This window comes from Vulpes lagopus, chromosome 4 (genome assembly GCF_018345385.1).
Source record: "Vulpes lagopus strain Blue_001 chromosome 4, ASM1834538v1, whole genome shotgun sequence".
NCBI classification, from domain to species: domain Eukaryota; kingdom Metazoa; phylum Chordata; class Mammalia; order Carnivora; family Canidae; genus Vulpes; species Vulpes lagopus.
In genome coordinates, this window is record NC_054827.1 from 145,280,971 (window position 1) to 145,306,344 (window position 25,374).

General features: G+C 38.3%; 1 protein-coding gene across 9 annotated transcripts in view; it reads right to left on the reverse strand.

Annotated features, from left to right (window-relative positions):
* ZCCHC4 (zinc finger CCHC-type containing 4) overlaps positions 1-24,983 on the reverse strand; it is a 51,060-nt gene extending 26,077 nt beyond the window's left edge. For all 9 annotated transcript variants that reach the window (XR_005987438.1, XR_005987437.1, XR_005987440.1 and 6 more), the window contains exons 1-5: positions 24,851-24,983; positions 23,143-23,261; positions 22,303-22,385; positions 9,153-9,428; positions 8,633-8,713 (exon numbers count right to left, since the gene is read on the reverse strand). Coding sequence is in view for 5 of the 9 variants with exons in the window: in XM_041753255.1 (XP_041609189.1) it covers positions 8,633-8,713; positions 9,153-9,428; positions 22,303-22,385; positions 23,143-23,261; positions 24,851-24,983 (692 nt within the window). In the remaining 4 variants the exon portion in view is untranslated. The remainder of the gene's footprint in view (positions 1-8,632; positions 8,714-9,152; positions 9,429-22,302; positions 22,386-23,142; positions 23,262-24,850) is intronic.
* Positions 24,984-25,374: the final 391 nt, after the last annotated feature.

The following is a 25,374-nucleotide window of genomic DNA, read 5'->3' on the forward strand; positions in this document are numbered from 1 at the left end:
TAAATGGAATATTAAAAAAAAAAAAAGTAATGAATGAGTGTACCAGCTTTGTGCATTAACATTTTATAAATTTTTGCTAATTTACTAAAAAATCATAGCACATTATGGTTTAAATTGGCATTTATTGATTTCTTACAAGACTGAATTTTCTGTACTCTTTAATTGTATTTGTATTATCTGTCTTTACGTCTTTCCCATATTTATGTATATGGGTCTTGTTAGTTCTTGCTGAATTCTGAGTTTTTTTATATAATATAGAAACTTCTTTATTATGATAGAATTCTGAACTTCTAAAATTTTGCTATAAACAATTCACGTAAGAACCACACCACCCTTCTATAGAATTCATAACCTAGTGGAAAAAATCAGGGACCCATGCTGAGTTACACAACTTCTTTAACCAAATCATGAGAGTGGCACTTTGCTTCTACTTCTGCTCTGTCCTCCCTTACTATTCATAACTGACTCACCCCCCAGTGGAAAGCCCTGCTTTATTCTCTCCCTATTACACCGTGGTTAAAATGGGCTCTAGGGGGCGCCTGGGTGGCTCAGCCAGTGAAGTGTCTGCCTTCCTTCTGCTCAGGTCATGATCCAGTCCCATGTCAGGCACCCTGCTCAGCGGGGAGCCTGTTTCTCCCTCTCCCTCTGCCTCTTCCCCTATCCTCACTCATGTTCTCTCTTGCTCTCTCTCTCAAATAAATAAAATCTTAAAAAAAAAATACAGGCTCTACAGTCAGTCTGGTTTCAAACACTGGGTCTCAGGGCTCCTGGGTGGCTTGGTCGGTTAGGCATCCCACTCTTGATTTTGGCTCAGGTCCTGAAATCAGGGTGGTGGGATCGAGCGAGACATAGGACTCCAAGCAGGTTCCCTGCTTGTCTCTCTGCCGTCCCTCTCTGCTCCTCCCTGTGATCACTCTTGCTTGCTCACTCTCTCTCAAAATAAAATCTTTAAAAGAAAACACTAGTTATGTCACTTATTACCTAAGTAAACTTGGTGAGTTATTTAACCTATCTGAGCCTGTTTTTCATCCACAAAATGGAATAATAGTGCCTACTGCATAGAACTTAAGTGTAAGTGAAACGATGTATGTAAACTGCTTATATATAAAGGAGCTACATAGCATATACTGAAATGTTAGTCATTGCTATTTTAATAAATATCAGCTATAATGATTTATGTCTTAATTCCCCTCATATTAGGGAATTATGCTTATGTCCAACCAAAATTTCTTTTTAAATTTTTTTTTTAATTTTTATTTATTTATGATAGTCACACAGAGAGAGAGAGAGAGGCAGAGACACAGGCAGAGGGAGAAGCAGGCTCCATGCACCGGGAGCCCGATGTGGGATTCGATCCTGGGTCTCCAGGATCGCGCCCTGGGCCAAAGGCAGGCACTAAACCGCTGAGCCACCCAGGGATCCCTCCAACCAAAATTTCTCCTCCTGTAGTCTAAACCCATTTCTTCTTGTTCTGTAGAGACAGAACAGCTGTTCATTCTAAGTACAATGTCCCTTAATATCATTTGAGACACTTAGTACATCTGCTGATTCCATAAAACATAAATTTGCACTGAAAAAATAAGAGGTTTGGGTAACTGAAAAACATTCAAACTATATATTTTAACCTGATGAACATTCCAAAAACTGTGGACAATGTCAATTATTAATAAACAAATGTCTTCCTAATAAACTAAATTCCAAATAACTGATAATACATAATATCAGTTATTTTATGTATATCTCAATATTAGTACCACTGTGGGTCAACTATCATTTGAGGATTTTCTTCTTTCTTGCATTGCTTTGTAACAAAGGAAAATACAATCCCTTTTAAAATATATTCCTACTCCCTTTTCACCTTTTTGTATTGCTTCTCAAAGACACAATAGTCATTTTTTAAAAATTAAAAACGAAAATTTTATTTACATAAAATTCAGCCTAGCACACTTGTCCAAATCATTCTGGGCAGCAGTGGGCAGAGTCAGAGAGAGAATAAAGCCAAGATTTCAGCTCTGAGTTTCCATCAGATACAAACAAGGGAGCATAATTTTTCATATTTTAAATTATGAAAAATCACTGAACATTACCCTCTTAAAATGAAATTGGCCTCAAAGAATTATTCTCTCTATTGAATAAGGCAAACAAAACCAATCAGAAATGCATGCACTTGAAAACTGCAAAAGGACATTCATTTAATTTGGCCATTCATTCTCTTTAAATGAAAGTCAGTTACCAAGTGTGAAACATGCTCTATACACAGGAAATGTAATCAAGAGCTGAATAAAATTAGTCCATGAAATGAACCTAAGAAATTCATTTTTTTGATATAACTTTATTTGGATGATAGTTTGCCAAATAGAGCTTCACATCCTTCATGCTAAAATTGGAGCATTTAAAAATCCATCTTAGCAAATGTTAACTTCATATCTTAGACCACCCCCCCCCCCCCCCAACAAAGAGAATATTTATAGCATATGTAACACTGGAGTTGAGGCAGTTCTCTGAAGCCTTGGACAGACCTTTGGTAGGGCAACAAACCAAAAAAGTGTGAAAAGTAACTACTCACTCTCACTCTGTATCACATAGGAACTTATTCCTGATTTAACTGTGGTCCTAGCAAAAAATACAAATCAACTCCATACCCTGTAATATCATGAGTACAGGCAACAGATACAGTTCATTCTGATCACTACTGTGTTTTAATAAATGAGCTCTCTCTCTCTTTTTTTAATTTATTGTGGGAAGGGGGAGGGACAGAGAATCCCAAGCAGGCTCCTTACCCAGCTCAGAGCCCAACACGGGATTCAATCTCACCACCCTGAGATCATGACCTCAGCCATGAGTGGTACACTCATGTGGGACAAAAATCAAGACTGGGACACTTAATGGAATGAGCCACCCAGGTGCCCCAAAGAGCTCTCTCTTAATACCCAATGTCAACCTTTTACAGAACTGACTCAGTATAAAAGCAGCTAAGCTGATTAATACAACACCTTCAGTTTTTTGTTTCCAAAACACACATATATAGATATGAAAGAAAAAAGTATCAGTACATTCAGTAAGTTACAAAATAACTTTATGCACATCCTCTACTCTGTCCAAGAGATTTAAATATACAGTCCCAAGAAATGTAAAACTATAAGACAAATAGCTTAAATGAAAAATTAAGGGTCCAAATAAATCTTTCAAATTAAAATTTGAATTCAGCTATGATGAAAAGAGTTCCAGTGAGTGGTTGTACAACAATGTGAAGATATTTAACTTACTTAACATTACTGAACTGTACACTTAAATAACGTGGTAAATTTTAACCTATGTGTATTTTATTACAGTTTTTTTTAAAAAGTCAGGACACTAGCAGTGAACAGTACAAAATGAAATTTGAAAAACAATTTAATTTATAATAGCAGCAAAAACAATATTTAGGAATAAGACACGCTAAGACTTGTATGCTGAAAACTACAAAGTATCATTTAAAGAAATTAAAAATGACCTAAATAGGGCAGCCCTGGTGGCCCAGCGGTTTAGGGCCGCCTTCGGCCCAGGGTGTGATCTTGGGGACCCGAGATCAAGTCCCGCATCGGGTTCCCTGCGGGGAGCCTGCTTCTCCCTCTGCCTGTGTCTCTGCCTCTCTCTCTGTGTCTGTCATGAATAAATAAATAAAATCTTTAAAAAAAAAAATAAAAATAAAAATGACCTAAATAAATGGAAAGACCTCTTATGTTCAAGAACTGGAAGACTTAATATTAAGATAGAACTAGCCTCCAAGTTAAAAAAAATGCAATGAAATCCCTATAAAAATCCAAGCTGGCTTTTTTATAGAAGTTGACAAGCTGATCCTAAAATTTATATAGAAAGGCAAGGAACCCACAATATCCAAAACAATCTTGAAAAAGAATACAGCTGGAAGACTCACACTTTCCAGTATCAAAACTTACTACAAAGCAACTGTAATCAAGACAGTGTGGAACTGACATAAGGACAAGCATAGGTCAAATGAACAGAATTAAAAGTCCAAAAAAACCTGCATACATTTATGGTCAATTCATTTTCAGTAAGGTACCAAGACAACTCAATGAGAGAAAAATAATTGTTTCAACAAATGGTGCTGAGGCAACTGGGCATTCACGTACAAAAGAATGAAGTTGGACCCCTACCTCACACCGTAAATGAAAAACAACTCAACATAGATCAAAGACCTAAATGTGAGAGCTAAAATCATTAAATTCTTAAAAGAAAACATTGTGAAATATTCATGACCTTGAATCTAGCAATCATTTCTTAGATATGACACCTAAAACACAAGTAACCAAAGAAAGAAGAGAAAAATTGGACACAAAAGTGAAAAGATAGCCCATGGGAAGGGAGAAAATATTTATATATCATAAACCTAGTAAGGGTCTAGTATCCAGAATATATTAACTACTCTTTCAATTTAACAACAACAAAAAGACAACCAATTAAAAAACAGGCAAAAGATTAAACAGACCTTACTCCAAAAAGATAAACAAATGGCCCATAAGCATATGAAAAGATGCTCAGCATCATTAGCCATTGATAAAATGCAAAACAAAATCACAATGAGATACCACATTAGACAGACAATAGGGGTGCCTGAATGGTTCAGCTGACTGAGCATCCACTCTTAATTTCAGCTCAGGTCAGGATCTCTGGGTTATAAGACCAAGCCCAGTGTTGGCTTCCACGTTGGGGTCCGTGTTGGGCATTGAGCCTAAGATTCTCTCTCTCCTTCTAGCCGCCCGAATGGAGACAATAAATTATTGTTGTATAAGCTACTCAATATGATTATTTTGTTATTGCAGCCCTCGCAAATTAACCCAATACCCACGAGATAATAAAACCTATATTCATATAAAACTTGTACACAAATGTTCATAGCTGCATTATTCAAAATAGCAAAAACATGGAAGAAACACAAATGTCCATAAATTGATGAGCATATAAACAAAATCTGTTATATCATTGTAATGGAGTATTTATTCAGCCATAAAAAGGAATTAAGTACTCATACATGCTGTAACATGGATAAACTTTGAAAATATCATGCTAAATGAAAGAAGCTAGATAATAAAAGCCACATATTGTATGATTCCATTTTTATGAAATATCCAGAATAAGCAAACCTACAGAGATAGAAAGTAGATTAGTGGCCGCCAAGGGCTGGGGGAGGAGGAAAAGAGATCACTTTATTTTTTTTAAAAGATTTTATTTATTTATTCACGAGAGAGAGAGAGGGAGAGTGAGAGGCAGAGACATAGGCAGAGGGAGAAGCAGGCTCTACACAGGAAGCCCGATGTGGGACTCGATCCCTCGACTCCAGGATCACGCCCTGAGTCAAAGGCAGACGATCAATCACTGAGCCACCCAAGCATCCCGAGAGATCATTTATTAAAGGAAATGTTTTGGAATTACATAGTGGTGACAGTTGTGCAACCTTTTGAATAACACTAAATACCTCTTCTTTCTATGTGAAATATGCCTCAATTTAAAAAAAAATATGCCTGATATATGGTGGGGAAAAAAAGACTATATGATTCTTACTTTTTAAAATGTTTGTATGCATTAAAAAGGTCTAAAAAGCCAAAATCTAAAATGTTTTGGGTGACAGTATTAAAGATCATGTCTCTTTAGAAAGCTAAAAAAAAAAAAAAAAAAAGTAAACCAGAAGATCCTTCAAATTTGAACAAGACGAGTCAGTTTTTTTCTAGTTTGTGTATAAACCAGCCCACTGCAACTAAACCTTGAAAAAAAAAAAAAACTAAACCTTGAAAAAAGCTTGACTTAAACAAAATCAGAATACAAATTGTATGATAACTTCAAAGAACCATACTATTAGAAAGACAACACTGTACCATTTTCACTGAGGTAAAAGTCCCAACGGTAGGAAGTGGGTGCTGCTGACAACTGACACACATTATGTTAAATAATTTGGTTGTGGACATGTGATTATTATTTTTGTTTGCTGTTTCTCATGCACCTATGTAAGTGAGGGTTTCCTGTGGTGAACCCACTCTATGTAGTTGGTCAGGGCTGCCAGGGCATCCTACCTGCGAGGCCACAGAGAAGGCTCTGGAGCGGGCATATGACTCCAGGTGAGCCATCCCTCCCTGGAGCTATGCTGCTGGGGCTCAGGAAAGAGTGCCTGTCTCCTGGACAGTTGAGCTGGGACTACATAAGCTGAAAGCTGCAGCTGCCAAAATCCCTGGCAGTGAGCGTGAAGTAAACTGGAGCATAAAGCTAATCCAGGGAAAGACACAACAAGAGGTAGAGAGAGAAGGATGGAGCGCGAACAACAGTGGGCAAGGCCCAGGAGCTCGCGTGCGCCAAGGCCTGCTATATCTTAGGCTCTCTGACAGACACAGATTTCCAGGGCTCCGGTGTAAGGGGCCTGACTACGGAGTGCCTTATTCTAAATATGTGAGTAACCTGCAAAGCCACTATTGACTCACATGCACCTCCGTGGAACAGGCACAGGGGTAGGCGGAGAAGGGGAGACACAGAAGGACGACGACCGAGAAACGGGCTGTATAAAAAACGCTTATGTACAGGTTACTTCCGGAGGGCATCTTAATGTTTGGAGCCAGACTGACGGGGTCTGAACCCTGACGTGGCCACTCAGAACTGTGAGGTCAAGTTATTTCACGTCTCCACAGCCCGGGTTTCTTGTCGGCAAATGAGGAGGATGCCAGCACCTCCCTTACAGGGGAGGCTCTTGTGAGCACTGACTAAGGCAGAGCAGGGTTTGACACAGGACAAGCATTCAGCGCCAACCCCAGTTATTGTCCATATTGTTTTGATAAGAACGCCAAAGTTAAACTTCTACCCTTAAAATAATACCTTTACGGTAATTTGACAGTCATTCTTAAGGAAAGGGATGTGGTATTTACAACAAGAATCCGATACATCTATACAGTGGAGTGTTAATACAGCCCTGTTAGATAGTATGCGCTGGATGAACACAGCAGCATGTGAAAGAGGCCACACACTTAGGACGTATGGCAGGATTCCATTTCTAGAACACACACAGAACACACAGACCACAGAGACAGATCATCAGAGGAAGTGGGGAGAGGGTTTCTTTTCAGTGTGATGGGAACATTCTGGAATTGGATAAGGGTGACTGGTGCAAAACGTAATGAATATACCCCAAACCACTGGCATATATACCTTAACTTGGTGGGTTTTCAGTGCATTATATCCCAACTTAAGAAAAGGAAATTGAGTTTTTCTTTAAAAAGTCTGTTTTAGGGATGCCTGGGTGGCTCAGTGTTGAGCGTCTGCCTTCAGCTCAGGGCATGACCCCAGGGTCCTGGGATTGAGCCCCACATCAGGCTCCTTGCAGGAAGCCTGCTTCTCCCTCTGCCTGTGTCTCTGCCTCTCTGTGTGACCCTCATGAATAAATAAATAAAATCTTAAAAAAAAATTGTTTTATCACCTATGGAATTCCACTGTACTGAGCATTACTCATGTTAAGTGGAGATTAGTACTAGTCCTGTTAATAAGGAATGAGAGGCTACAGAAAGTGTGGCTTATTTCTGAGAAACACAGTTACTTTTATTAGACAATCTAAAGTTGACCTGGAAATCTAAAAATAAATAAATTAAAAAAGCTGTACTTCATCTTGTGACTTTTTACACTTCAAAATTCTGTCCACCTTGTTTTTGGGGAGAGAAAAGCACATGTAATTTCCTAGGTTCTCTCTAACAAATATTGGGATACTGGCCAAACAGACTATCAGATCAAGTAAAAAAGAAATGCAGTGCTTGCCTCCTTCAATGTATTCAAGAACAGGTAAAAGATACTAAGAACACAGTGTTTTGTAGACTCACCATGATCTCATGGAATTCAAACAGTTACAGAAAGTAGGAAGAGTAATCCAAGTTTATAGGATCCCAGAGACTGTGGATGGACACATGAGCTTTTCTTAATTACCACCTGCAGGGAGCTAGCTACCAGGTGTGCTCCTCTGCCAGTTTCATCTCCATTTGTCCCAACACATCAGATGCCATTTAATTCTAACCCTGTCCCACAGACTCGGATCTATTCATTAATCCTCTGCTTTAAGACCTGTCTATTCCCTGGTGGCACTCCCTTGACTTTAGGCTACATCCAATGAAAGACAATATGCACATCATCTTGTGAAATATATTAAAATAAATTAGGATAAATAAAATGCATTAAAATAAAATATATTGAAAGAATTAAAACAAATAAATTAAAAATACATACATACTAAATAAGTATTAAAATAAATATATTAAAACATCATGATGAAGAAGTTCAGAATTATCTTTGAAAAATAAGTGTATGAAGAGAAATTTCATTCAGTAAGAATTTATCTCTAAATTACAAGCCCAAGTCAATGAGACACATTCATTGAAAAAATTTAGGAAGCATATCCAGAAAAAAAAAAAAAGAAAGAAATCCACTGCCATCTTGTTTGAAATACAGAAGATTACAAGGGGGGTCTATATGACTAAAAAGGTGGCTTCTAACCAATTACTACTCTGAACGTTAGAGGATTGTAATAGGTAATAATTAATAAGAGAAAAACATTAAACAGAAACAGATGACAATGAATGACAGTAAGTATCATACTCTATAAACCTACCGAAAATCAATATCCAATAAAAGGCTTTTAATGTTAGATTTCTTGTCATCTGATGCTTTCAATCTGATCAGCTCATGTAACCTAAAACAATTAATGAAAGCAAACTTAATAAGGAATTAGAAACGCCATAGATAATTAGCAAATAAACCAAAAAAATCCCACTGATGTTCTCCTGGTATTTCTAGTATTTCAATGAAACACTGAAAAGAATTTGGCAGATATAACCAAGATTTCAGCTTTTCCAATGTAGAACTTATTTGAAAACGAGAACTCTAAAGTTATAAACAATTTAAGAATCAAATCAGAAGCAATCTCCTATCATTTATCAGAAATCTGTAAGGACTTTTTCTCAAATGTAATATAGACTACAAACTCAAGAGAGGGACCATGCTTTATACTTCTTTTGTATATTTAAAACTGCATGCCATGTCCCAGAACATAGCAAACAACTACTTGATTATTTTTTCTTACAGCTTAGATAGTGGGGATAGTAGAAGGTTTTAAAAAATATATAGCATACCTTGGTGTTCCAACACAGAGCACTCTTGTGAATCCAAGGGTAGGAAGTAGGTCTACCAAGAACTGACAGCTCCGATCAGCAAACAAATACTGGGCATTTGTCTTCTTGTTTTCCAATGGATAAAGAAGCTGACTTGGCCTTCTTAACTGGGTGATAGAAATATCACCTACTACCCGATGCTCATGATGCTTCTCCCAATCGTCTGGCAACAGCAACTGCTGACATCTTTGACAAAACTTTCTCTGAGACAAGGGCAACTCAATAAACTTCAAGTACCTTCAAGACATAATTAAACACAAGGTAATATATTACAAGTTTATTGTTTTAAAGACTATTTCTTTTTGCTGTTTTTAGTATGCAAAAAATATTATTACTTCCTAAGAGTACTGTGTAAAGAAACAAAGGTTAAGGAAAATCTGTGGAATGTTGACTAGAATTTATGTCTGGCTGCATACCTACAAAGTAGAAAAGAATCAGCAATTTTATAAGAATTGAGATGCTCCAATTCAGTCACTGAATGAGGATCAATATCTATTTAAAATGTGAATATAATATATTACTCAAACAACTTAGTAGTAATGGAGTCTACTATCACGTTTAAATTTATTGACAAATCCATGTGTCCTAACTCTGAAGTGTTAAATAGTCTGGCTCAGTATGACAGTCATTTTAAAATGAGAAATTAAGATCATTCTTCAATTTTTTATGGCATACTTAGCAAGAAAAATTACCTCTTAAAAGAAAAAATGTTCCTACAAAGTTCCTCTATTCTTAGCAGCACTGAGGGAAGCAGTTCTGAAAAAGCTCAACCCCCAAACAGCAAGACAATATCCAAAGCATTAAAAAAAAAAAAAAAAAAAAAAAAAAAGAAAAGAAATACTGATAGCCCATCTGATCTCTTCCAAGACATCCTATCTGATATCAAAGTTACCACTTTGGGTTTTTTTTTTCCTTTCATTTTATTAGAGATAATTAGAGGGAGAAAATAATCACAGTACATTATTTTAAAACTGCTGATTTTGCATAGCAGTACCAGCTATGAAATGAGGGTAAGAAAACTAAAGAAAAACAAATGACATTATTGAGGCCTGTAGCGGGTCGGCAATGTCTAAAAATCTAAGCATGTCAAATACCACACTAAAGGATTCTGAGTTTGAGAAGAGAGTCACACGGTTTCAACTGAACTAACCTCTAGAACTGCACTGTAAAAACTGTGAACTTCACATAGAATCAAAGTGGGTTTTAAAACTTTTTATATCTAAGCACAGCTTCACTTCAAAGCACCCAAGGCAGTGACAAATCGATATTCTGAATGGCTACAGCAAGAAATAAGCTTATCGTGCCAGTAATTTAAATGTTTCTATTTCCATGATAACTGTGCTTCTGACAGCTTTATCTACGGCTGGAAAGAAAAGGGGAAGAGATATTAGAGGAAACTTTTATAGTAATTCAAAGTAAGAATGTCAGGAGAGAAAAGGGCTCCTAAGACACAAAATGTGGTAAAAAGAACCAGTACGTTCTCTGGCAACAGAAACACTGAATTTGCTACTATTACTTTTTGTTATTAAATGTTAAGGGCTAAAGACTTCCACAATCATCCCTGATAGGGTAACAGAGACCAGATTCACCATCCTGCCCCTTAAAACCTTTTCTAAACAGACAAAAGATATGAAAGTACAGCTGTAACATAATGGGACAACTGGCAGCCCAAACGGTGAACAAGAGAAGGGAAGAGATGAGGGGGTAGGTACACCTGCCTGGTTTACTGCCTGTGGAGGGCTGGCAACACGGGGACAGAGAGCCCAAACACAACTCAATGAACCCATGAGGCAGAGCAGAGAAGTGCTGGAGGCCAGGGCAGCTATAATTCCTAGGGCAGAGCACCTGAGAATCAGAAAGCAAGAGAGAGAGCGCTCCACGGTTTGCCATGACTCCCCTCAAGTTTGTAGCTGAGGACTGAGCAGCCCATGCATGTGAAGAAAGTACCCAGAGTGAGGGAGAGAAATCACTGGAAAGGAGCAGATGGAATAATCACCAGATAGCCAACAGGGTACACAATGGTTGTCTACCAGTGAGTCCAAGTGAGAAACCTCACGAAACACAAGCATCAGGTACAGCGCTGAGAAGGGTAACCACCTCAGGATGGGGGAGCAATTAGCCTTACCCCCAAAGGTGCTCTAGTCTTGCCAGAAAGCTTAAAGATAAGTCTTCAAAAGCAAGGGACAATGAACCTTTTCTGTACAGGACTGGGTAATAAATATTGAGCTTGGCAGGCCATCTGGTTTCTCTGTCACATCCTATTCTGTGATTGTAGCACAAAAGGAACTGCAGATTCAATGTAAATGAACAGGCATGACTAAAGTCGGCCTGCAACCTGTAGTTTGCCAAATCCTGCTCAAGAGTATCAAACTATAGCCAAGCAACAACGGTGTTCCAGAACAAAGCTCAAAAATACATAAAGGAATAAAAAATACCCAGGATACAACGAGGTAAAATTGACACTGTCAGCAATGAATCAAATACCACCAGGCATATAAAGAAACAGGAAACATGACCCATGACTAGCAGGGAGAAAAAGATCAGTTCAAATTGAGTAGAAATGACAGAGGGCACCTGGGTGGCTCAGTGGTTGACCATCTGCCTTTGGCTCAGGATGTGATCCCGGAGTCCTAGGATCGAGTCCTGCATCGGGCTCCTCAGGGGGCCTGCTTCTGCCTATGTCTCTGCCTCTCTCACGAATAAATAAAATCTAAAAAAAAAAAAAAAAAAAAGACAGAGATACTATAATCAGTAGACAGAGACATGAGTGCCATTTACTAGGACTATACCCCATATGTTCAAATGGTAGAAAAAGGCATGAGCCTATTAAGTAAAAACATAGAAAATGTTAAAAAGACTCAAATTGAATTTTAAAGATTTTTTTTAATTGTCTGAGCTGAAAAATACCTTGGATAGGATTAACAGCAATTCAGACATTACAGAAAAAAGATTAGTGTATATGAAGGCACAGTCTCAGAAATTATCCAAAATGAAACACCAAGGAACCAAAATACATGAAAATGGCAGAAATAATTTTGAAAAAATTGTGGCTGAAATTTTCCAAAAACTACATCAGAAGATTCAGAAAGCTCTGAGAACCTCAAGCACAAGAAACAAGAAGAAAACTACAAGATACATCTTAATTAAATTATTCAAAATCAGTGAAAAAGAAAATCTTAAAATCAGAAGAAAAAAAGACACATACAGAGCAACAAAGATTAAGAATGTTATCATATTTCCCACTAAAAACAATGCAAAAAAAGATGACAATGGAACAATATCAATTCCACACAAATTCTTCCACTACACTGAAGAGAAAGATACAGTTCTCAGTTCATTTCATTAGGACAAGCATGATCCCAATACCAAACCAGAAAAAAAAAAATTAAAGAAAACCAAAGATCAATAAACTTCATAAAGACAAACTCAAAAATTAATGGGCTTTTAGCAAATCAAAACCACAATATATAAAGAAGGTAAGAGATCAGGACCAGTGTAGCTTAGCCCAGGAATGCAAGCCTGCTTCAATGCTTGCATTCATTCAGTGCAATTCACCATATTAACAATCTTAAAAAAAAAAAAAAAAAACCTCATTAAATGAGGAAAAAGAGCACTTGACAAAATCAATCATTCATGAGAAAGATTCTCAGAAAACTAGGAACAGATGAGAACTTCCACAACATGATAAAGGGCATCTGAGAAAAACCTACAGCCTAACACTACATTGGTAAAAGACTGAATGCATTATTCCCAAGATTGGGACACAGCAAAGATGTCTACTCTTAGCATTTCTATTCAACATTGACTGGGGATTCCAACCACCTTGATAAGACAAGAAAAAGAAATAAAAGGCATGGATTGGAAAGGAAAAATAAACAATTTATTGACAGACATGACTGTGTATGTAGAAAGTCCTGAACCAGTAAGTTGCTAGAAACCAGTAAGTAAAATCATGATTACCGAATAAAAGATTAATATACATAATCAATTGTACTGCTCATCGACTGGCTAATTTACACATGACCAATCTTAAAATCACACAAAGTGAATAGCCAGACATTATCTATCTTTCAATGTAATACAAAAGGAAATAAACCCCATTACTTACAAGAGTATTGCCCCCTAAAACCAGACTTGAGTCTGATGATACCACTACAAGAAATACAGGGATAGAATAAATGTTAAACGTTCCAGCATGTAATCAACAAATACAGAATGTGAGGAGTTCTGTAGGACAAATTACTCTGTTTCTTCAACAAATGATTAAAGGTGTGAACCAATTACAATGCATAAACCCTATCTGGATCCTGATTTGAAAAACCAGTTATAAAATGGCACTTATGGGCTAATCAGAGAAACATGAATACTAACTAAACGTGACTACTAACATGTTATATAATATTAAGGAACTGTTCATTTTTAAGGTATTTTAACAGTATTGTGATTATCCTTTTTTTAGAGGCCTTACTTCTTGAGATACGTAAAGTATTTACAGATAAAATTATATAATATCGACCCTGGAGGTCAGGGTAGAAGGTACAGGTGAAATAAAATTAGCCACACATTGATGAGTGATAAAGCCGGGTGTGGGTGTAGGTGATTCTTTATACTGTTCTCTCTGCATTGGTGCATGTCTGAAATTTTCCATAATAAAAGACTTTAAAAAGTGCTTTAAATAAAAGGCAGTAATTAAACACAACAAAAATAAACAAAGATGACCTCAGAAAAATACTAAGCAAGAAATAGGCTGTACTCAGTCCAAAGTTGTGTGCAATTTGGTTTTTCATTCTTTTGCAGTGGGAATATATAATCTGGGAAACTTCTCAGAACTGAAGAACATGAGTTTCCAGTTTGAAAGGATTAACCTACTACCCAGCAAAACAGAATATAACAGACTCACAGCAAGACAGGTAATCATGAAATGTCATACTCATAGGAATAATAAGATTCTAAAAAAAAAAAATGACAGAGGGATCACACAGGTCACGGATTATTTATGTGCTTGAGAATGAACTTCCTGAACTTGAACTTTTCAACACCTATAATGAAGACAAAAGTAAATGGAACACTGCCTTCCAAATTCTGAGAGAAAAAGATTTCTAACCTAGAATTCCATCATCTGCATAGGTATCCACCAAGTATCAGCACAGATAAAAGTATTTTCAGAAACACAGATTTCAGAATTGTTGGATAGTAAAAATCAGGTTGGCCTCAGACTTCAATACCAAATTTAACTCTAGAACAGTGTTCCTCACAGAGTGGCCATGCACCGGTGCTGGCAATCACCTGTTACCAGTTCCCGATGAGACAAAGATAGATATTAAGAGTATGTGTTTAGAAATTTTTATACCACTTAAACAGAGTACTTTTCTGTCTGTTCGAATTAATAAAAAATGTGGGCTTGTAGTCTGTATGTCTTCTCTTTTTTTCATTTTATTTCCTAGTAATTTATTTTCATTCTATTTACAGAGTTATCTGATCCTAATGGGTAGGGAATAAAAACAAGAACATAAAACAAGCAAACAAACGATTGATTCTTTAAAAGAGATCATTTAAGAAGTACTGCTCTGGGGGCATGAAGCAATCTTGCAACTGTCCCCCCCAAAAAAAAACATATAATCTAAATAATCTTATAGCTGGATCAGTGCCACTCAAGAATAAAGGAGGTAAACAAATATTTGAGGACTTGGAAGAACTCAGGTTATCTAGTGATATAATCTAGGTCCTTAGTAAAGAAACTGCAGGACAACTGAATGCCAGGCAGAAAGGGCAACCATGCCAGACTGGGGCATTTCTGAAAGCCCTAGGACAGATTTCTCTAAGAAGATGAAACTAATGGATTATGGTACATCTGAATGTTCTTAAAAGATTCAGACAACTGGCAGGGAGTTTGCAGTTGAAGCAGTGATAAGCACATAAATAAGCAAATAGCAGCTATAATAATAAAAAATCCAAGATTATTATTAACTCCAAAGAAAACAAAAAGCTGTGTAGGAAAGAAAAAAAAAACATGTTTTATTATGTGGTTTAGTTATGAGCAGCACATACATGGTTATAATAATGCAAATACTAAAATATGAATCTAATCAAGTTATGACATAACCATATAACAAACGGGGTAGGAAAGTGGTATGGATTATAGTGGGGGATTAGAGGTGGAGGGGAAAGGGTAGGAGAGGAGAAAAAGAAAAACTCTCATCTTCCACAGAAAATAGATAACTTCAAAACTTGATAAATGAAGAACAAGCAACACAAGCATGTTTTGTATTTCACAGACAGGAAGGTAAATTCTAAAATAATTAGCCAAAAGAGCTGACTATCGTTGCTTCTGGAGAGGGAGAAATACACAGGTGGAGACAGGGGTGTTGTTCTTTGTAAAACCTCTACTTGGTTTTTTGAACTATTTGATTCCATTGCCACATACAGATTTTATTTGTTTACTAAAATTTAGTCCACATACCATACAATCACCCTTCTCAAGCGTACAATTCAGTGGTTTTTAGAATGTTCATGAAGTGAGGAAACCATCACCATAAGCTCATTCCAGAACAATTCCATCACCTCAAAAAGAAACCCTGTACCCATCTACAGTCACGCCTCATTCCCCAACCCCAATCCCCAACCTCTAGCAACCACTGATCTATTTCCTGTCTCAACAGATTTGCCTGCTTGCGATATTTCACATAAATGGAACCATACAATAGCCACATAGGGATTTTGATTTAATATCTCTTATTAAGGGGCATCTGGGTGGCTCAGTGGTTGAGCATCTGCCTTCTGCCTTCAGCTCAGGTTGTGATCCTGGGGTCCTGAGATCAAATCCCACATCAGGCTCCCTGTAGGGAGCCTGCTTTTCCCTCTGCCTGTGTCTCTGTGTCTCTCATGAATAAATAAATAAAGTATTAAAAGATTAAATAAATAAAATTTCTGATTAATATGAGACTTTTATTTAAAAAGCAAAAAACCACTAGAGGATGAATTTTAGCCAAATAGGAAATAAATGAAGGAATTACAGCAAAAGGGCTGTCAGTAAGCACTGAAATCATTTAACCACAGAATAAAAACAGAACAATATGGGTATTACAGTTACAGTAAAAATGAAAATAATATGGGGCACCTGGGGGGCTCAGTGGTTGAGCATCTGCCTTCAGCTCAGGGCATGATCCTAGGGTCCTGGGATCGAGTCCCATGTTGGGCTCACACAGGGAGCCTGCTTCTCCCTCTGCCTGTGTCTCTGCCTCTCTCTCTGCGTGTCTCATGAATAAATAAATATTTTTAAAAATAATAAATAAATAAAAATAATATAAATCCAAATATAAAATGTGGGGGGAAGTCCTAGAGAAAGTGGGAAATAGTAGAAGTATACTGATTTTCTCATGTGATAGAGTCAAAGGGCAAAAGATATCATTTAAAACTGAAAAACCAAGTAAGAGTTCTAAGCAATACTCAAAGGCATTAAAGGTTATCCCTAAAAAAAAAAAATAATCAACCAGCACTGGATAGTGATTGTAGAGAGACTGGAAGATGAAATATACTAGTCCATCATTTTTCATTTTTAGATGTAAGAAGGCAATCTAAAAAAAAAAAAAAGGATTAAATATAGCATAAAAAGCTACAAAGGCAATTGTAAGAACAAAAAAATAGAAGAAATACATGTTTAAAAAAAGGAAATATACACCACACAGTGAAAGGGAGCAGAGAAGTAAAAAAACCAGAAAGCACAAAATAATACAGCAAAATCAAGACCAAGCACATCTATTATGTCCACCATGCAACTGAACTAAGTCTACCCATTAAAAGAAGTCTACCCGTCAGACGGATCACAAAGCAAATCCCCACCATTCCATTTCATCACTTGTAAGACGCATATGTTTTCACACTTTAGCATCTATGACACTGAGATATGATACATAATGCCATCCGCCAGACGGGGGTCATGGCGTAGCCAGGATGGTCCCCCCACGTGCAAACCTCCCCTGGCCCTTCATGCAGTCAGTCACCTCTTCGGCTCAGCACAGCCACTGCTAGTACCACACTCCAGTGTCCCTGCCACCACCTACGATTTCAGTCCCAAAACGCAAAGGTATTACATGTGCAGTCAGGAGCTAAAACGGAGCAATAGAGCCTATGTTTGATATCGGGAAAATAAATACTAACGTTGAAAGAATGGCAACGATCAAGGGCTTTGCAGGAAAAAAGAGAAGCAAGATCCCCACGGATAAAGCTGTGTCAAGTTCTGCTCCTTAAACACAATCAGAAGGACTGCCTATCACTCACCAGGAGATGCCAGCTGAGGGGGAGAAGCTGCCAAATCACCAGGAAGAGAAGAAGGTTCAAAACCATGAAGGACTGGTGCGCAATTCGCTCATACACAGGACTCTCTACCGGCACTGAGGGCACCAAGTTTAATTACTTTTAAACAAAGGAAAAGAGAAGTATCATTAAACAAACCTCCACTTGCACATCTCTGTGTCTTGTGGGGATTGTTCCTCAGAGAGCTTCCCTGCTAGTTTGTTAACCTTTTCTTTCTATTCAAAATCATATCATAATCATTCAAGTATATTGCTTTAAATTTAACGGAAACAAGGTGTTTTAGAAGTTCGGTAGGAGGCACTGAAAGGCTGAGGATTACTCAGCGCTCCTTCCCATTCGTACTTTCTACACATACCCCGGGGCAGAAGAAATTCATTCTGCCGCATGGCTCAGCATGATTCACAAACTGCAGGCTAGCATTTTGAAATGTCATTTTTATTGATCTCCATTTGATGTTCCATTTGCCTTTCCTGGAGTAGACGAATTATGTTTATGGCATTCCCCTAATAGCAGACCTTGAAAATCTGAGTTTAAATGAGCTCAGAAAAAAAACGTAACGAAATGAAATATCAACTGAGCAAAACTATATGGATGCACATAAATTAATGCTTATTTTAGCATTAAAATATATCTTCTCTAAGACTTCATAGGTCACAATAAGGTGCCAACATACTACATAATAAAATAACATTTGAGGGAGTTAACAGGCAGCTAAAAACTATAAGAAAGTCAAATCTCAGACACAAAATGTAAATCTGTCAACTGAACACATGAAATATAAAGCATGGTTCAAAGAGTGAGATTAAAAAAACGATTATCAAATCCTATTCTGTAGCACCTAGACATCTGTGCAGCACTACCAGCTCCATAATAAAAATCAAGTAACATAGGCTAATTTATTTTGCTAGCTACCATAATTCCTTTCTAACAATTTGGAAAAGAAATTATCAATGAAAACCTATTGTTACTCCACAGTGACAGATGAAGGTACGCACTGCAGAATAGGAATTATACTGAAATGCATTTTAATACTTTCAAATGGAGTAGTTATTTCATAAGATAATTTATAAATGAGTTGTAGAAAGTTAACTTAGAAAACAATTAGTCTCGAGTAATAATACATCATCCTTAGGTTCATTTTCACATGAGGATGAACTGCCAGTCTCAATTTTCTCACCTCAGAGAATAGGTAACTTACTAACATATAATAAATTAGTAAGCCTCTGATTTTAAAAAGCCAAAATTATAAATTTTTAGAGGAATGACAGATTTCAAATGTTTTACTCCACAGAAAGTCTATAAGAAAGCATAACAGCATCCATCACAAAATGAGGCCGTGAAAGCCTCACTTCAACTTTCAGAAAGCTTCAACTTCTCCCCATCCTCCAAAATCTGTTCAAGTCTCATGCCCTTAAACTGTACCAATCAGTGAAGGCATGAGGTATCTGTATCACGGCTGACTTTCCAGAACACTCAGTTTTTTCTATAAATATTTTCTACGTTTAGCACATCCTTCTTAGCAGTGCATTATCTTTGCATATTTCAACTCCACTACTAACATTTCAAGGTTTTTTTGAGCCCTCAACAAAGAATGATTATGGATGGATGGATGGATGGATGGAAGGAAGGGAGGGAGGGAGGGAGGGAGCAAGCTTGGCCAACAAAATCCAAGGTTATGGGTTACAGATGATTTAAAATGTTGAAAATTATTTTATTAAGCTCTCAAGAATCAGCACTAGATTACAGATGAAAGTATGACCTCCAAGAAATGGCCTCTTGAAAATTCTCTAATACTCCACATTTTAGCCAGTGTTTTTATTTTCTAATTAACATGAAAAATGAATCTCAAAAATTATCATCAAAAAACCATACTCTGGCAGTACAAAGACAGAACAATGATTTAGCTCCAGACTAAAATTGTATTACACAAGGAAACAAGATCATCTAGATTTTCCTACAGGGTTTAATTAAATCACCAATATCCTTATGTCATAACATACAAAACAGGCTTATCAGATAAAATCTGTAAGCCAAAGGACAAGAGATTATATATATACATTATGGCTACAACCTTGTAAAACAAACTTTTGCACAGGTAAAAAGAAGCTAGAAGAAAACACTACAAAATGAACAAGGTGATGATCAGTTCAAAGGGAGAAACCATGGATAATATTTTTCTACTTTCTGCATCTTTCATATTCTATTTTGTATCATTATGATAATCTCATTATGACATATCCCTATATTACTCACATTTTATCTACCTTCTTAAATCTCCTTAAATCATTACCCATATGTTAATCACTATCTACTTTTATGTTTAAAAATAACATTTTAGAATAGAGGTGTAAGTGTGAGTCACTGCTAAGTCGCTCTAGTAGTAAGAGCTTAATGAAGACACTCAATTTCTCCAGGCCTCAATTTTCTCATCTAAGTAAACCACCTTAGCAAGATTAAATAATTCTCATGTCTAACACAGAGTATGAGCCGGCTCACGGCAGTGCTCAATTTACATTAATTCCCTTGTAAATATTTTTTGTTTTTGATTGCATTTCCATATATTAAGTAGTCATCACTGACAAAGTACTTTAGTTAGGGGTGGTCAAGTTGGGCACCTGGGTGGCTCAGCGGTTGAGCATCTGCCTTCAGCTCAGGGTGTGACCCCAGGGTCCGGTGGCGCAGCGGTTTGGCGCCTGCCTTTGGCCCAGGGCGCGATCCTGGAGACCCGGGATCGAATCCCACATCAGGCTCCCAGTGCATGGAGCCTGCTTCTCCCTCTGCCTGTGTCTCTGCCTCTCTCTTTCTCTCTGTATGACTATCATAAAAAAAAAAAAAAGAAACAGCCTCCTCTATCAAAAGACTTCAAAATGTAAAAAGTTCAAGAAAGATATTTTTAATAGAGCCCAGTTCCTCCTTTCCACTTAACATAGACAAGATAGACAAGATCCCAGAATCCTTCAAACACAGCAGTCCAGGTAACCAAAGGAGTTGACTTTAGAGTAAAAACCTATTTGTCACCAGCATCCCAGACGAGGGGCTTCTTAAAGGGCTTCTACCAGCACATACGAACAAGGCCCTATGACACAGGAGGAGGTGGCTTTTCACAAGTCTCCAAAAAATTAAATCTAGGATTCAATTCCCAGTCACCCAATAAAACATATTTCAACAATGCAGACTCTCAAAAAGATACGTTCACAGCTTTCAAAAAATGTTTTAGTTCTCTTAGTATTTCAGAAAAGAAATATGGTAAATCCCCATAATAGTGGATATGACAATGAATTCCTAGCTATATCATCCAAAGCAAAGAAAACAAAAGCAAAAATTTAAAAGCTGGACTCCATCAAATTTAAAAACTCTTGTGGGGCAACCCCGGTGGCGCAGCAGTTTAGCACTACCTACAGCCCAGGGCGTGATCCTGGAGACCCTGGATTGAGTCCCGCATCGGGCTCTCGGTATGATGCCTGCTTCTCCCTCTGCCTGTGTCTCTACCTCTCTCTCTGTCTCTATGAATAAATAAATAAAATCTTTAAAAAATAAAAAAATAAAAAAAATAAAAACTCTTGTGTATCAAAGGACATCATCAAGAAAGTGAAAAGGCAATCTACGGAGTAGGAGAAAGTTTATACAAACTGTCTATCTGTTAAGAACGTAAGATCCCTTAACATATGAAGAACTCCAGCAACTCAACAACAAAAATTACAATCCTATTAAAAATGAACAAAGGTCTTGAACAGACATTTCTCCAGATACATAAATAGCCAACACGCACATGAAAAGATAATACTCATTAGGGGACCAAAATTCAACACCACAATGACATATCACTTCACAACTATTAAGATAATTTCAGAAAAAAGAAAATAGTAAGTGTTGATAAGGATATGGAGAAAGTGGAACCCTTGTACATTGGTGGTGGAAATGTAAAACAGCGCAGCCACTGTGGAAAAGAGTTTGGTGGTTCCCAGAAAAACTACAGAGGGGCACCGGGGTGGCTCAGTGGTTGAGTGTGTGCCTTTGGCTCAGGGTGTGATCCTGGGATCCCGGATCCAGTCCCACATCTGGCTCCCCACAGGGAGCCTGGTTCTCCCTCTGCCTGTGTCTTTGCCTCTGTGTCTCTCATGAATAAATAAAATATTTTTTAAAAAAACTACACACTGAACTACTATATAATACAATAATTCCACTTGTAGATACATATGCAAAAGAACTGAAAACAGAACTCCAACAGATAGTTGTATTCCAATGCTCACCGCAGCATTATTCATGAGCCGAAAGGTGAAAACAACCCACGTGTTCACTGATGGATGGATGAACAGGTCAACAAAATGTGGTATGTGCGCGTATCGTGGAACATTATTCAGCCATTAAAAAGACAGGGTTCTGATACGTACTATGTAACACTGATGAATCCTAAAAACACACTAAATAAAATTATCCAGGCATAAAAGGACAAATATAAAATTCTACTTATATGAGGCAGCTAGAGTAATCGAAACCATAGAGACAGAATATATAGAGCTTTTCAGGGTTTGGGAGGAATTGGAATGGCGAGTCCCTGCTTAACAGTATCAGAGTTTCTGTTTGGGGTGATGAAAAGGTTTTGGAGAAGTGTAATTGTGAAAACTGCACAACACTGTGCATATAATTAACACCACTGAACTGTATACTTAAAATTACTAAAACGGCAAATTTTATGCAATATATATTTTACCATAATAATAAAAAAAAAAAGGTAAATGCAAAGGCATACAGAAAAACAAAACAAAAATAATACATAAAAATGACACCACATCAGCACCTTTCTGCACACTGCGTTCGGGAGAGAGGAGGCTGACATTTTCGGTTATGAGCTTCTCGGGCAGCAAGTCTAGCTCCTGACAACTGGAAAGGAATAAGAATGCCATTTAATAGACCACCAACCTTACGACCGTCCCAGTGGTATCACACCCTGACATTAAAAAGCCAATTACCGCAGCTTAATGTTGTAAACGGGGCGTCTATCTGTTTCAGGGAAAAACAAAAACAAAACACACTAAGCTGCCAGCCAGTTCTAGAGCAGTAGGATGCCGTACCTAACACCCTAAAGCACTGAGGGATTATCCCACACACGGTGATTTTAACAGGTGTGCAGAAGAGTCATACACACGACTGTGTCCCAACAAGCCTAACTAAGCTGAAATTTTTGTAGACAGAACCTTCTGAAACTTTACCTGGCGAGGATACCAAGCTCATAACTGTATCTCTAAGCACCTTCATCGATCATACGGTAGCTCCATAAAGGATGCTCAATACACATTTTAAAAAAAAAAGTTTTTTTTTTTTTCTACGACACTGCCTGGACTGATCACAACCTAAACTGTTTGGGATAAATCTGTATTTGCCAATAAAGGACTGGCCACCCAGTACTGACACCTCAGTGTCCCTAAAGGGAATGGTCTTTGAGACAACTGTTCACATCAGTACTCAGAGGTGTATCAACTCCAGTCTTTCGAACACAAACCCCAGCGGGTCTTCATCTGTCTGAAGACATTCGCCTCGTTTAATGCTCAGGCTGTGTGTGTTTTTACCGGTTTGGGCATTCGCAAATTGTCAAGTACATCAAAAAATTGGGAAATGCACGTCCACGAAGCTGAGATACCTTTTCGTCTTCCCACTGAAAGAAATTACAGTCTTTTCTATCTCTGCAGGCTGAGCAGGCATAGAATCTCCGCGTTTCTTCTTTCCCTTGGTTCACCTTTACAAACAGAAGCGTGGGCCCTAGTTTTGGAATAGGAGGGGGGAAAAAAAGCATGTCAAACAGCGGTCGTGTACATCAGGTTCCTAGTTTTCGATGCTTTTACAGAAAACTTGATTTGGTGTTATGCACAACTTGTCATGATTAAACCCATCACTCTGTTTAAATACTTTTTTTTCTTTCCTGTCCCATTTAGGCACTGATCACCCAAGACATTACTCTTGGAAACTGGTCTCGGGCAGCCCGGGTGGCCCAGCGGTTGTGCACCCGCCTTCAGCCCAGGGTGTGATCCTGGAGACCCGGGATCGAGTCCCGCGTGGGGCTCCCTGCATGGGGCCTGCTTCTCCCTCTGCCTGTGTCTCTGCCTCTCTCTCTCTCTCTGTGTTTGTGTCTCATGAATAAATAAAATATTAAAAGAATCTTAAAAAAAAAAAAAACTGGTCTTTCATGAAATAAAATCTTAAAAAAAAAGAATCTTCAAAAAAAAAAGGGAAACTGGTCTCTCATGAAAAAATAAATAAAATCTTTTAAAAAATCTTTAAAAGTGGTCTCTCATGAATAAGTAAAATATTAAAAGAATCTTAAAAAAAAGAAAACTGGTCTCTCATGAAATAAATAAAATCTTAAAAAAAAGAATCTTAAAAAAAAAGAAAACTGGTCTCTCACTAATAAATAAATTTAAAAAAAAGAATCTTTAAAAGAAACTGGTCTCTCATGAACAAACAAATAAAATCTTAAAAAATAACCTTTAAAAAAAGGGAAAATGGTCTCTCATGAATAAATAAATAAAATCTTTTTAAAAATCTTTTAAAAAGTGGTCTCTCATGAATAAATAAATCTTTAAAAAAAAAGAATCTTTAAAAAAAAAAAGAAAACTGGTGTCTCATGAAATAAAATCTTAAAAAAAAAAACGAATCTTAAAAACCTGGTCTCTCACGAATGAACAAATTAAAAAAACGAATCTTTAAAAAAAACTGGTCTCTCATGAATAAACAAATAAAATCTTAAAAATAACCGTTTAAAAAAAAGGGAAAATGGTCTCTCACGAATAAATAAAATCTTTTTAAAAATCTTTTAAAAAGTGGTCCCTCATGAAATCTTTTTTAAAAAAGCATCTTTAAAAAAAAAAAACTGGTGTCTCATGAAATAAATAAAATCTTAAAAAAAAAAAACCTTTAAAAAAAAAAAAGAAAAGAAAACTGGTCTATTTATTTAATGAATAAATAAATAAAATCTTAAAAAAAGAGAGAGAGAGAGAAACTGTTGTGCGCAGACGGCAAGGCCGTCGCGGGCGCCCCGGGCCGCCTTTCTGGGGAAAACCTGAGCTTTCGGGGTTGGGGCCGCCTCCCCCACACCGGGGGCGCCACCCTCGTCCCTCAGGTTTTAGGGTGAAAAGACGCCGGCGGCCCCCGGCCTGCCCCTCCCCCCAGCCCCCCGCCCCCGGCCTGCCCCTCCCCCCGCCCCCGCCCCCGGCCTGCCCCCCCCGCCTGCCCCCTGCCCCCTGCCCCCCGCGGGCCGCCGCCTAAGGGACCCGCGAGCCCGCCCCCCCCACGCCGTGGGGCGGAGGAAGCTAAACAGCCGCCAGCCCCGAGACGCCCAGACGCGCACCCACCGTGGGGGCACAGCGGGGCGGGCGGGGCGGGCTCGGAGGGAAACACCACCTCCACCCCCGAGCTCCCCTGCCGGCCCGGGACCCCCGCCGCCGCCCCCGCTCCCGCTCCCAGCCCGGCCCTGGGCGCCGCCATCTTCCCGCCACCGTCCCGAAAGCCTCCAGCGCAAGCCGAGGAGGCCGAGACAGAGCGCCGCCGCGCCGCCCGGCACGCACAGCGCCCCCTCGCGCCCAGGAGGAGCGGAGGCCGCCGCCGTCGGGCAGCGCCCCGCCCCGCGGCCCCAGCCCAGGAGCTCAGGGCGTCGGCGGCGCGCGGGCGACTTACCGCACCTGTGCAATGGGCTCACCTCGTCTCTGCGCTACCCTCAGCCGCTCCGACGCAGCAGCACTTTCTTTTATGGTTGTGCTCGTTTGGTGTTTAAGCTGAGATTTCTTGTTTCTACACTGGATCGTGAGATACTTAACGGTTTTCCACCTTGTATTTCTTTTTTTCAGATCTTTGGTTGCTTTTTTGTTTGTTTGTTGTG